We start from the raw sequence: 14,675 nt of genomic DNA on the forward strand, positions 1-14,675 counted from the left end.
GTGGGTTAAGTCTCTCACGCAGCACTTAAACAAATTCTAAAGTGCAGTCCTTAATAGGTATATATACTGCTAAGACACTGTGATAGGATACACCTTGGGAGCTGTTAAGAGTCTGTCACTGAGGAGTCATAGCTAAAAGCCAAAGGTTTTGTAAGACAAATACATATACTGTCTCAAGTATTAGCAAAATAGATTTTGCATTAAGATGCCAAACAAAAGAAAGTCATTGCCCAGTACATGAATGGAACTATCTTAATCACTTAAATAGCTTTATGCTATCAGGCTAAACCACAGATGAAAATTCTCTCCTGACACTAGGATAATTCAGGTTTTAATACAGCCTACAGTGCTCACAGAGCATCAGAAAAACCGTAAAACCTGTCAGTCATACAGTGCAGACTGCTGGTACATGTGGAAAATAGCATCTGTGACATTATTTATTTAGATAATAAACCTGTGGTCGGACTTGTCAGACACATTTATTAAGAGAGTGATTCTCAATGCTGGGAAGGCTCAGAGTTGAAGGCTGTACCACTTAACCTTGGTAGAGTGCATCATCATTTGGTGGGCTGAACATGAAAAGGCACTGGTGGTTCTGATATACCTCTCTCCCTGTTGAGAACTATTTTAAAGGAAGTGAGAAAGGTGCAGAAAAACACGTCATAATTTTTCAATTTATCTTTAATTCCCTGGGTACAAGAGTCTAATGTCATGTAGAAATATTTGAAAAAGCACAGTTGAGTGGTAGTTAAGAGTATAAACTTATATAATGCAACTATTTCATTTGAATTCCTACTCTTTAACTCATTAAATAGGTGATCCTGGACAATTTAACTTATCTAGCTATGCCTCAGCTCCCTCATTTGTAAAACAGAAATAATATGAACCACTTAGTAGGGTTGCTAAGAGTATGAAATAAGGATCAGCTATAGTGCTTATTAGCACAATGACTGGTACAAAATAAACCTAAATAATCATTGGGCTTTATCTGCTTAGTTACTTACTATGACCAAGAATTTTTTTTAAAAAAGTCACTGTGTATACACAAGTATACCAAATGTACTTAGTACACAAGTGCATAAGACTTAGTACAAAACTGCATACCAAGTTTTCTTTCAGGGATTCAGGCTAGAGACATCACCTCTTGATGTTTATATCCTTATTCATTCATTATAGCCTCCAGTAACACAGAGATGTAGAATACTACAAATACCCCATGAACCTCCTTTTCCTTCCGTATCATTTTTATTCTATTACCATTTCCTTATTTCTATTTAATTATATTATTTTTACATGGATAATTATTTATTATTAGTTTAAACACTACTGGTATAGTATCCAAATTCACTGATTAGCTCCCATGTATAGCCATTTGCTTACCAACATATGGTCCACTGGCACAGAACTTCTTTTGGGACAACCTCAGTAATCTGTCATCTTCTACCTAAAGAAGTAAAACAAAACAAAGGCTGTAGGAGCATTAACACTTTTTTTTTCTTAGAGGAGACATTTCTGTGACAAAGCAGAGGTGAAACCAGTACAGCCAAATGGCTCCTGAATACACAAAATGCTATGGTGATAAACATGATGAAACTACAGAATGGAAGAAAACTCACTATTTCTCATTAAGGCCTCAAAATAACAATACTCTAAAAATAAAAGGCCAGGTACTGTGTAATACTGCCCATGAGAACAGAGATGTATCCAGATAAGAACTTCAAAATTTCAAAAGGGATACACAGTTAACTTATGAAGGAGGGTTATATGTTTAGTCTTTTCCATTTCCAAAAAGTGGCAACATTAAATTAGCATGTGGATTCAATATTCAAAGTCATTTAGAATGGATACATGTATATGGATGGCTGAGTCCCTTCAGCTCTTCACCTGAAACTACCACAACATTGTTAATTGGCTTTACCCCAACACAAAATAAAGTTTCAAGTTTGAGTGAAAAAAAAGAATGACAAACATGAAAGCAGAACATAACCTATTTCAAAGGATAAGCTTTGCAATGAAACAATAAAGTCAGGAGGAGAGACTGTAATAAACTAAAAAAACAGAAGCAATAAAAGCAAGTACATTAAAAAAAATACTTCAACAATACTCAGTCTTTTGTTTAGTTATTGTTTGTTACTATACTCTAGAACATTTTAAATAACACAAGCTATAACAGATTTAAGATCACTTAAACCAAACGTAAAATTGGGTCAATGACCTTTATAAAGGGATCAACTGACTATAAGAGATAGAACTGAAAACTTAAAAATCTGAGTGGGGAAGCAATGGCCACTTCAGTGCCATAAAGAAACTACTAATGAACTTTTTAAATTTAGGGACTATAAGGTGAGAGACAGATCAAATCAAGATGCTATGTTGCAGAGCTCTCCTATTTGTAAAAGAACTGAGTCATAGGCATGCATTTTATTGTAATGTAAAAAGGAGGATGAATTTGGCTATGCTTGTAGACCAAAAAAGTGCAAAAAAAGTAAGATCTTGAAAGTAGCTTGATGTTTTAAGTTCCTTGAGTCTCAATAACATTGGGAGGAAGTGAGGTATTAGTATCCTCTCTTCTGGTAAATTATTATGCTCTTAAAAGTATACTCTACTTGAAAAAATTATGGCCTTAGTTTGCTTTATTATAATCATTAAATATTTTAATAGTTTTGAGGTACTGACAGTTTTTGAGGGATAGAAATTCCCAGAAGTAAAAGCAACAATCATCTTTGTATATTATTCTTTAAACAGGTAAAATGAAAACCATCTGTCAATCTGTGTAGAGTGTCAATGTCAAGTTTGATCAAGCCATCTCCTATAACAGACTAGTCCATCCAGAGTGGAGAAAGAAGACTAGAAACAGAAAGGTCACAATGGCAGCTCACTAAAGTTTTAGATATCTTTTCCCACCAGGTAGGATTAATTGTGTTACCTAAATTGCCTTTTCAAATGCTTGCAGCCAATATGAGAGGTCCTCCAATGTGTATACTTTATTATAAAATACAGTCATATTTAAGGTTAAGATGTGTCTCTAAAAGGTTAACTTGCAAGCACTTGGGTGCATTCTGAGAGTAGAAGCGCTGATTTAAATGTCATCTAGATTCTTAAATTACAGAAAAGCAAATTTACTAACTTAAACTGCCACAATGAGAAGGCTTTGTAAAATATTAGCTTTAGGGACAACGCAGAACCACAAGGACAAACACATACCAAAAAGGAGCTATGAATCTTCCTCCCTAAATGAACGGAATTAATTCTCTATGCAGCTCATAAAACCATGGCAAAGACATTTAAGAGAAAGATTTCACAATTTCATACAGTTAAACTAAGTTAAGACAAACTTTCTGATGTGTAATTTTCAATCCTTCTGGAGGACAACTCATTTTGAACTACACCTGTCTGAATTCAGATAACAGTTCAACTAATATGAATGTTAATTCTAATCAAAATCACATCATACTGCCATCCAACATTAAAAACTAATTTTGAAGAAGGGTATTATAAATGGGTGTTGAATTTTATCAAATTTTTATGCATCTAGTAATGCATATGGTTCTTCTAATTTGATTCTGTTAATGTAGTAATTATGAGTCAATACCTTGCTTAATTTGTTTAATATTAAACCAACTTTGCATTCTTAGAATAAATCTCCTTTGGTGATTTTAGAATTATATCAACAATGTTATAGTGTTTTCCTCGAGGACAGTAAGGGCACACAATATTTTGTTTTCTACTGTACCCATGTATAATTTTAAAGATGTGGGGCAAACTTTTGGGTATACAGATAATAAATCACTGAGAAAGGAGTATAAGGGCTGGTTTAAATCTTACCTAGAATACTAAAAGTACAGAAAAGCAAATTGGTAACACCGATTGAATTTCATTTAATATAATATCAGACAAACTGAAGAACTTTGTATAAGTTTACCTGTTCTGCTTCTACATAAATGAGAGGGAATCCCATTTGTTTGGTCCAGGTATTCATCACAGCTGCTATAGGTTTACCACTAGCATTTTCTAAACTTTCCCAGAGATCCTCTAGAAGATAAATACAAACAATGAAAATCTAAAATATTTACATTTTTATTTTTGTAAACAAAGCAGAAATTTTATATAACTCGAAACTACATCATTGACCAATTTTGTGTTTTTTTTTCAGGTTCAGGAAACAAACAGTGGACCAAATTAATGTTACCCTTGCCTTGCCATTAAGTGAACTATATCACAATTTGTTCCAATTTATTAAAAAATTACAAATTATAAACAAAAGACAAACAGGTAAGTTCAAACAAGAAACAGGAACAAACAAATGGAAACATATTCAAGAATACTACAAGACGATCATTCACAAAATTAAAACCATTATACCCATTCAACTAACAGAAGTTAAAAAATATTCAATGCTGACGAGGCCAAAGTCAAGTCCATATGGTCAAACAACTCTGGTGGCTGAATAAGCAAAACAACCATACAATGTAGCATAACTATAACAGAAGAATGAACAGGGGAAAAAGTCCTTAAAAACAAATCCAAAGAATAAAGGTTTCACAAGACATAATTTTTGTTTTGAATCTTGAAGAGGAGTTGCTCATTAGACAGGGAAGAAAGGAACATTCCAAATATACGGACTATATGTACAAAAAGGAAAGTACATGGGAATTCCCTGGCAGTCCAGTGGTTAGGACTCTGCACTTTCACTTCTGTGAGTCTGGGTTTGATCCCTGATCGGCGATCTATTAAATTCCTGGTTGGGGACTCTATTAAACATTAATGACATTACACAAATCTTCTTGCTTTTTAAACTTTTTTTGTTCATTAAGGAACTCAGTTTCATAATCAATCAATCAATGACCTTTATTCTTCCTTTTGACTCTAATATCTAATAAATCATAGACTATCATAAAATTTTAAGAATTTCCTTCAGTGAAAATCTGTAGTTCCACAAGTTCAACTCCTACAAATGGTTAATCTGCAGCTATTTTAATGTCCAATGGTCAATTAAGGGCAACAAAACCCACAAATCACCAAAAAAGAACAAGCTCTGGTAAGGTAAACAGAACTTTTCAGATTCTTTAGCAAAACACTGAACTGTGGAAAGCAGACTACTGGAGGTTGACCAAAAGGATAATAGGTTCTGATTCAAACTGATCTATGATGTAATATATCTTCAAAAGAGTCGACTTTATTTCCTATCCGTCACATAGAAAATCGAGTATTTAGAAAAAATAAAATATCATACTCTGGATAATGTGCCAACATTCTCTCCATTTCTATCTCAAGTTATTAAAAATTACCTGTGGCAGCATTCTTTTGTTGGAACTTGGTTAAATACATGTTCATTCCTTTCTTAAAGTCCTGAAAAAACACAATTTTTAAAATCCAGGAGAGTCAGAACTCAGAATTATAGTATATTTTGACTACAGAGTACTCAAAAACTGATTTACTCAAAGTTAATTGAGTATTAGATTTACTAAAACACAGTAATGTCTATTGCCTTTCATTTAAGAATGTATACACTTTGCCTTCTACTTTAAGTTTTATACCAGACTTCCACCAACCCCCAAAATATATTTGCAACATCATTCAAGAGACTAAAACAGTCAACATTAAAAGAAATAAAGATAAGCTAGAGTAATATTCTTACAGATTCTAGAAAAATTACTTAGGAACTTAACCTAAATAAAATCAAACTTTTCTTTTTCATGTAAAACTCTGTGAGATCATTAAAGAATTTAGCTGATTAATTTATTTTTTTACCTTATCTCCAATGTAGTCATGTAGCATTCGGATGACAGATGCACCTTTGCTGTATGATATTGCATCAAATATCTCATCAACTTCAGAAGGATGGCCCACACTGACCTGGCAGACAGTGTGATTCAAGGTTATAACAGAAGCAGACAAACTGTAATACTGAATTACATAAAGAGCTTTCTAGGAAAACTCTTCTAACCCGTAAGATACTTTTTACCTTTAGGTGACTCATACTGTATAATTGTTTAAAAGGGCGTAATAACTAGTACTAATAAAACAGAATACATAACACGATCCCCATCATCTCTTTAGGACCTGGGTTCCAGTCTTGACACTGCTTTCCTGGGAGGCAACTCACTGTGGATCTCTTTGGAGATAGGGAGGTGAAGGTCAGGAAGGGAAAGATGAAAAACATTTGACTTCTTGCACTTATTGTAATGGCTAACAGTTACATAGGACCCAGGTTAAATACGTCAAAGTAGACTGTAAGTCTAGCTCTTTGGAGGCAAAATTTATACATATAAACTAGCCAAAATAGGACAGATTAAGTCAAAATAATTAAAATATATATAAAGCAATGACAACAAAAAAGTATGTTTAGAATTTTCTTTGAAACAACAGAATCATAATATTACCCAACAGGTATGGTTACCCAATTACTAATCAATAAAAATCAATTCAGTGAATGTTTATGGATACAGAAAACTTGCTTCTACAAAGATATAGATGTTTAAAATGAAACAGAACTAGAACTTTGTAGAATTTCAAGGGGATTTCCTTTGTAGCTTACTCGATAAAGAATCTGCCTGCAGTTTCAAAATGGAAATATAAACTACAAAAGTAAGTGACATCACTCATGCAATTTTCTTCTCAAAGAAAAATTTAAAAACTACATATTTCATGGAAAGTGAAAGGAAAGGCCAATGACTGAAAATTACGTCTCACTTCAATGGGATGGCTGTTATCTAAGGCGTCAAGCTCCTGAGCTCGTGTATAATCAGCAGAAACAAATTGAGTCCAGATATCATACTCTGGGAAGCAGTGGTCTACACACAGATACTCAATCCATGATGCAAAGCCTTCATTTAACCAAAGATGAGTCCACCATTCCTAAAAACAGAAGATGGAAATATGTAAAGGAAAGAAGATGCTGGTCACTCCACTAATATAAAACACTCTTATGTCCCTTCCATTATACTCTAAAACTCTTCATGAGCTAAAATTCAATTCAAAATATTTAGTAAATAATTCACATCTATGAACAAAAGAATTGCTAAGAATGGCAACTGGTGACACTGGCATTATCACCACTGCTAAGTAACTTTTTGGTCCTAAAGGTAAAAAAGGAGGAAGAAGGGGGATGAAAAACACCCTCAGGATGGAAAATGGGAAGAGAGTGCATAAATGTGTGTAAGAGCTACACTGTCATATAAAATTTAGTTTAATAAACAACTCTCTTTAAGAAACCAGAAAGTTATTAGGGCCAGGCAAGGAAAACTGGGAACTATCTCCATAATGACAGGGAAAAAAATCATTGCTGAGTGACAAGTTAAACTTTCTAGATAAACAGAAAAGTAGTATTGCTTATACAAGAATTACATGAAATTAATAAAATGTCATAGCAGTAAGTTTAAATTAAATACAACTGGTATTTAAACATTTATAGAATATAAAATTCTCATCTGTTAATAATAAGAATTAATAGTGGAGTGGACAAAGAATATAATGGGTCACAGACAAAATCAATTTTTAAAAATAGAAATAAACTTTCTAGAAAGAGATTTCAATCTAATTTTCACTAAAGTTGATTAAATCTCATTAAAAAAAGCAATACTATATGAATTCAAGATAAAGGATAAATGCAATGGTGAAAAACAAAAGGGTATTTTAAAATTCTGAAAAGATCAAATGTTTTCAATATAGTGATAAATGGCTATCTGTCTACATGCTTTGTGTACTTATTTAACTAACAGACTCCACTGGGATAAGCTGGTACAAAGCTAGTAATTTTCTAAGTCTCTCTAAACCCCTATATTTAAGTTAATGAAAAAACTGACATCCAATAACTAGAAGTTACTCAAATACAACAAAAAGGTGTTTAAAAGCAACATGAGAATGCATACATTTCCCCCACTAAAATTTATTACTGGAAGTTTAAAAATAAAATCTCCTCAACACAGCAAAAAAAAAAATTGTTTGGTGGCAACAAACTTGCTGTGTTAGGAGAAAGGAACATTTCTGACATGTTTGAACACAGGAACTAGCATACTTAATTTCATGTAAAAGTATATTTCAAACAACCTTTTTTTTTTTCTTTTAACCCCTAAGCGAAATTTTAAACAACCAAAGCAAAAAGGATAGGATTTACTTTCAAGGGCTGACTTTCTTTAGGAACTCTTTCAGACACATTGCTGTTTTGGTTGCTAAGACATGTCCAACTCTTTCTGTGACCCAATGAACAGCAGCACGCCAGGCTTCCCTGTCCTGCACTATCTCCTGGAGTTTGCTCAAACTCAGACATTTAAGAGTTGCTAAATGTTTTTCTTTCTTGCCTATTTCTGTGACATGTGGTCTCAACTAACATCCAAGTTGGGCTCTGCTCTTTGGCAGCCTAAAATGCCATCAGGGAATTTGGCTGGCTCCACAATCTCCAGTTCTTTCTTTGCAGAGGTACTTCTAGTTCACTTATTAAAAGCTGTGCTTCCAAGCTCTAACACAGTTGGTTGCTATAGATAGTATTCATTTAGAGTAAAAGGGAAAGGTCAAGACTAGAGGACAGAGATCATTCACTACAGACACTACAATAAACAAGGACTTCAATAGGAGAGCTGGAAATTTTAATATACTTCAGTTATTCTGTAGTTTCTTTGCCTTCATTTCTATCAAATATCAACTTAAAATTTTAGGCAATGAAGAAAATGACCCTTAAAAACATTTCAACCTTATTAAAGATAGTTTGCTATTCATCAGGTTACTTTACAGCTAGTGACATATGACACAAAAAACTTCAGTCAGTCTGAATCTCACTGCACGGAAATTGTCTATCTAAGTGGAATCTCTTCCTTTCACCCAAATTAATATCATGACTTGCCCCATTTGCAGGCAGTATTTAGAACAGTTTAGGTAGTATTTTCTGTTGAATAAAGATTACCTGTATGTTCTTAATTAACATGGATATCCTGATAAAAACTTTTCAAAATAAAGTTTTTCTATCAAAAAAACTTTTTTGGTACAATGTGCCAGCCAAACCTGAAATACTATTTAGCCAACATAAGGTGTAGCAGGAAAAAAATATATTTGAGCACTTAAAAATATTAAATACCATAGTAACAAGATTTCCAAACCATTGATGGGCGAGTTCATGTCCCACAACCAGAGCAACCCACTGGCGTGATGAAGAACAGGAGTTTTTTGGATCAATAAGCAATGCAGTCTCCCTGTGTTTAAAAAAAAAAACATTTTTTTTTTTAAATAAAAGTATTTCAATAAAAGCAGGCATGCAGAAGTGGGGGAGGGAGATTCAAACAGTAAATAAGATGGTCAAGTTAGGCTTTAAAGATGTCAAGAAAACATTTCCTTAGAGTACACAGGATAGAAAAAGTTCTGGGAAGATTAAAGACTACTCCAATTGAATTCACACAAGAGAAGATCAAAGATGTGACGCAAGTTTAATTGTCAATTTGTTTATAGGATAGCTGCCTGAAATTTTAGAAAAACTGTCTAAAGGATTAGGGATTACTGTGCTAGACAGAAAGAGAAGACAGTTCTTCCATTAAAAGCAGAGAAGTGGCAAGCTGGAGGAAGATGCATTCCACAGTCCCAAAAAGAACACTGAACAGAGTGTCCAAAACTTAGCTCATCGAAGAAGGCAATTCAAAGTAGAAGGCCAAAACTTGTTTACAGACATTGCTTTTAAAATTATACAACCCACATGTTTATATTGTGGTGACAGACACGTAAGAACTTGGCTGCTGCTGCTGCTGCAGTCGCTTCAGTCGTGTCCGACTCTGTGCGACCCCATAGACGGCAGCCCACCAGGCTCCCCTGTCCCTGGGATTCTCCAGGCAAGAACACTGGAGTGGGTTGCCATTTCCTTCTCCAATGCACGAAAGTGAAAAGTGAAACTGAAGTTGCTCAGTCGTGTCCGACTCTTCGCAACCACATGGACTGCAGCCTACCAGGCTCCCTCCATCCATGGGATTTTCCAGGCAAGAGTACTGGAGTGGGGTGCCATCACCTTCTCCAAGAACTTAGCTAGAAGACATTAAATCGGGGGAAGTTCTTCAAGCTGGATATATAACTATGTAACTACCAGGAGGAAGAGAAGGCACTGAAATGAGAAACTCAGCCAAAAATACATCTAGAAATACTACTAATGCCAGATGCTCACTTCAAAATCTTACATTCTCAGATAGTAGCACCAGAGGGTGTTCATCTGCATTCTTGAAATGTTCAAGGAAATGGGCGAAGGTAGGAAAATTTATGGCAGATCACAAAGCAGAAGCTACTGAACTGTAATTAGGAGTGAAGCACTCATGAAATCAGTGATTTAAAAGACAAGGCAGGGTAATACATCATTAACATACCTATAAGTAACAAGGCCCCAGTTCTCCATGGCACCTTCATAAAATAAAATATAAACATTTATTGACATTTATACATACTTCTTCTTGAAAAATCATAAAATTCAAAATAAAAGTTATTACAGCTTATCAATAAAATGAAATTTACTTTACCAGCTGCAAAGTCTGCAATAGCAATGAGATCAATTTTAGGTAGAGGATAAGGAACATTGAAGTAGTCCTTATAAAAAGGCAGAGTTTTAGCAGCAACCTATAAAAGTATAAAGAAAAGAACCATCTGATAAATCCTATTGCCATTCCTACAGAAATCCACAAAGGAATCCAGTTGCAAGCCAAATATCTCAAGTTACAAGAAACCAACCCTGGGGGACCCCCACCTCCAGAGACTGCTTTAGCCCTAAGCTTTGTATATGTCAGCCAAACTTTAACCCATTTATAACTCAGTATGAAAAGTACAATTAGATATGTTCCCCCCTCCCCACTCTCTAGGTTAATAAATTCCATTCTAATATTCCCTTAATTATTATCTTTCAAAATGTTAACACCAAAGTTGCTAGTTCCAAGAGTCTATTAAAAGTAAAACCAAAGTAGCACAAGATATTTCAGATTAGATTATAAATAATTGTACTAATAATTGATCAGAAATGTAAATTCCCCAACCTGGAGTTATGGACTGTTGGAACAATCCTCTTCAAGTACATTTACCTCTAACGCAAATTTTCCTTGCTCTGCTTTGCCAACAGGGGTGTAAACACGGACACACACACCATCTTTTGACCTTGTTTCTACAAAGTCATATTCACCCACAACAAATGCCACCAGATATGTAGACATGACAGGTGTGCGAGCAAACTTCACTTCCACTACATTTTCATCATCAGGGTATGGTTTCCGATCAATTACATTCTTGAGGAAAAAAAAGGAAAATTTAACAGATTTACATTAAATACCTTAAAGCAAACACTACCCCCAAACTGTAGGCTTTGTAACCTTTTCTTCCCCCTTTCCAGCACTGCTTACTTCTCTATCCTAATTTACCCAGTACTATTATACTCTCAAGACTTTTCCTGCTAAGAAAGTGAACTGATGAAGCATACATACTAAGAAGTTGGAGCTCAAGTGTTAAAACTACCAAGGATTTGTAAGGTAAAAGAAGTAACTTTTCTTGAATACCTATTAACATAACAGGTATTGGGATATTTTAAGGCCTTAATACTTTTAAGTGAATGAAGGATAGAAGACAAGAAATATTAATGAAAATAAAATGTAGTTATGAAACTGGACATTTCAAAGGGCACAGATTTCTAGATTTAGAGCATATTCTGTATGAAGGTTGGCTCTAAGCAAATTTGTGACAGATCTCATTTACTTTCAGAGTTCCCTAATTTCCCTTTTTCCTATTCAGGCTCTCAGTTTCAAGTTCTTGCTATTTTTTCTTCCAAGTAAGACTTATTCAAGAACTGATCTGATAAATTCATTTGCATTAAACTGCAAATGAACATTTCAGTGTAATTTATTATCAGTGTAAATATTCTTAGCTTGCTCTCTAAGAATATTTGAGAAAAGCATCTTTAAGAAGAGAACCTATGGAATTCTCTCCACTAATAAAGGAAGCAAAGCCAGTTATTTCAGGTCCAGTAGGTGTTTCCAAGTTCCCTAGACTCCTATTATAGTCTACCGGCTACTCTATGTCTTAAATAAGGCAGTCTTAGACAACACATTTCAAGTAGTAAATGCTTATTCTACTATGAATGACATTCAATGACATCAGTGAAGGGAGCACATCCAGGAACACAATCAGTTAAAACCTAAATACACTTCATTATGTGGCTATAACTTTTGGCATTTAGTAAGATTATCAGATTTTTTTTCCTCTCAGGTAATAGTTATTAAGTTCATTTCTTACTTAGATTTCCAAATTAAAGGAAGCAGGTAATCTTGTTAACATAGTTTACAAGGAATTTCTTCCAGGGTGCGGGAAAACTCCCCAAATGAGGCAATTAAAAAAAAAAAGAGGGCTTACAAGAAACTAAGAACACTAACATCTGTGCTCCCATTATGTGTCAAGTACTGTGCTGGGTGACTAGGTAGTTCCATGCTATCCCATCTAATCAGCAAACAAAATATGCTAAATGCTTATTCAAAATATAAGAATGCTCATTAACACATACATACCATGTTTGATAAAGCTACTCTGTCTTTAGGAACAACCAATGAAATATCAAAAGTTGCTTTGATGGCAGGTTCATCCCAGCAAGGAAAAGCTCTCCGAGCATCAGTAGCCTTAAAAAAAGAATATGAAATATGAACTATCACTGAATGAACCTACCGGACTATTTCATGTAACAACCATTCTTTCTATCATTCATTCATTCACTTTTTCAAATATTTATTTTCCACTTAATGCTAGGCAGTAAGCTAGGCACTGATTACAAAGAAAATACAAGGTAGCATTTTCATATACAACACATAAAACTGTCAGCATTTGACCCACTTATTTAAAGAGATCTCATTCTTTCTGTAAACATAAAAAAGAGTAATAAACTTTAAAGCAAAATAAGATTTAGTGGTGCAGCAGAATATCAGTTATAAAAGAAAGAATCTTTAGTAAAATAGAAATGGAACTGCTGACAAGATTCTGTATCTTAAAAAGAACAAACAAAATACGCACAGGTAGAGAAGACATATTGTTGTTGTTGAGCCCCTCAGTCATGTCCGACTGACTCTCTGTGACCCAATGGACTGCAGCACACCAGGCTTCTCTGTCCTTCACTATCTCCCAGAGCTTGCTCAAACTCATGTCCATTGAGTCGATAATGCCATCTAATCATTTCATCCTCTGTTGCCCCCTTCTCCTCCTGCCCTCAATCTTTCCCAGCATCAGGGTCTTTTCTAGTAAGTTGGCTCTTCCCATCAGGTGGCCAAAGTATTGGAGCTTCAGTATCAGTTCTTCCAGTGAATATTCAGGGTTGATTTCCTTTAGGATTGACTGATTTGATCTCCTTGCTGGCCAAGGGACTCTCAAAAGAGTATTCTCTAGCACCACAGTTCAAAAGCAACAATTCTTTGGTGCTCAGCCTTCTTCATGGTCCAACTCTATACGGACCTTTGTTGGCAAAGTGATGTCTCTGCCTTTTTAATACACTGTCTAGGTCTGTCATAGCTTTTTTTCCAAGGAGCAAGCATCTTTTAATTTCATGGCTTCAGTCACTGTCCGCAGGGATTTTGGAGCCCAAGAAAATAAAGTCTTGTCACTGTTTCCCCATCTATTTGCCATGAAGAGATGGGATCGGATGCCATGATCTTAGTGTTTTGAATGTTCAGTCGTAAGCCAGTTTTCTCACTCTCCTCTTTCACCTTCATCAAGAGGCTCTTAAGTTCCTTTTCAATTTCTGCCATTAGGGTGGTGTCATCTCCATACCTGAGGTTATTGGTATTTCTCCCGGCAATCCTGATTTCAGCTTGTGCTTCATCTAGCCCGGCATTTTGCATGCTGTACTCTGTGTATAAGTTAAATAAGCAGGGTGACAATATACAGCCTTGACGTACTCTCTTTTCCCAATTTTGAACCAGTCTGTTGTTTCACGTCCGGTTCTAACTGTTGCTTCTTAATTTTTGTTTCTTTTTTTGGGGGGGTGCCTGAACAGCATGTGGGATCTTAGTTCCCCATCAGGGATCAAACTCATGCCCCCAGCAGTAGAAGTGTGGAATCTTAACCATTGGCCTGCCAGGGAAACATATACTTCTGAAAAAGGATTTCTTGGGGCTTCCTTGGTGGCTCAGTGGTAAAGAATTCGCCTGCCAATGCAGGAGACAAGGGTTTGATCCCTGATCTGAGAATATCCCATGTGCCATGGAGCAACAAGCCCCCTGTGCCACAACTACGGAGCCTGTGCTCCAGAGCGCAGGAGCTGCGACTACTCAGCCCATGTGCCTTAGAGCCTGTGCTCTGCAACGGGAGGAGCCACAGCAATGCCTGCGCACCACACCTAGAGAGTAGCCCAGGCTGACCACAACTAGAGAAAAGCCTGCACAGCAATGAAGACCCAGCACAGCCAATAAATAAATATTTTTTAGAAAAGGATTTCTCGAAGGAAACATGTAACATGTCTGACTGCACTGTCAAAGAAATTAAATAAATTATGAATTCTACTAAACAGTAAATAAGATGTTTGAAAAAATTGAGTAGACTGTAAGGAAAAAATACACAGAAAAATTCAAATTAGGAGCAGCACTAAATAAATGAGTTTATACTAGAGGAAATTAAATGAGTGACATGGATAGTAAGACCTAAGTTTATTGATCTGTCTGGCTGCATTGGGCCTTAGTTGCTGCACACAGGAT

General features: G+C 35.3%; 1 protein-coding gene across 1 annotated transcript in view; it reads right to left on the bottom strand.

Annotated features, from left to right (window-relative positions):
- Positions 1-14,675, bottom strand: part of NPEPPS (aminopeptidase puromycin sensitive) — a 116,193-nt gene that overhangs the window by 17,624 nt on the left and 83,894 nt on the right. Inside the window, exons 5-14 of the mRNA XM_069543257.1 lie at positions 12,507-12,614; positions 11,037-11,237; positions 10,485-10,581; positions 10,335-10,368; positions 9,071-9,185; positions 6,694-6,858; positions 5,752-5,856; positions 5,289-5,349; positions 3,923-4,032; positions 1,381-1,444 (exon numbers count right to left, since the gene is read on the bottom strand). Coding sequence (XP_069399358.1) covers positions 1,381-1,444; positions 3,923-4,032; positions 5,289-5,349; positions 5,752-5,856; positions 6,694-6,858; positions 9,071-9,185; positions 10,335-10,368; positions 10,485-10,581; positions 11,037-11,237; positions 12,507-12,614 — 1,060 coding nt within the window. The remainder of the gene's footprint in view (positions 1-1,380; positions 1,445-3,922; positions 4,033-5,288; positions 5,350-5,751; positions 5,857-6,693; positions 6,859-9,070; positions 9,186-10,334; positions 10,369-10,484; positions 10,582-11,036; positions 11,238-12,506; positions 12,615-14,675) is intronic.

Source organism: Ovis canadensis, chromosome 11 (assembly GCF_042477335.2).
Source record: "Ovis canadensis isolate MfBH-ARS-UI-01 breed Bighorn chromosome 11, ARS-UI_OviCan_v2, whole genome shotgun sequence".
NCBI lineage: Eukaryota > Metazoa > Chordata > Mammalia > Artiodactyla > Bovidae > Ovis > Ovis canadensis.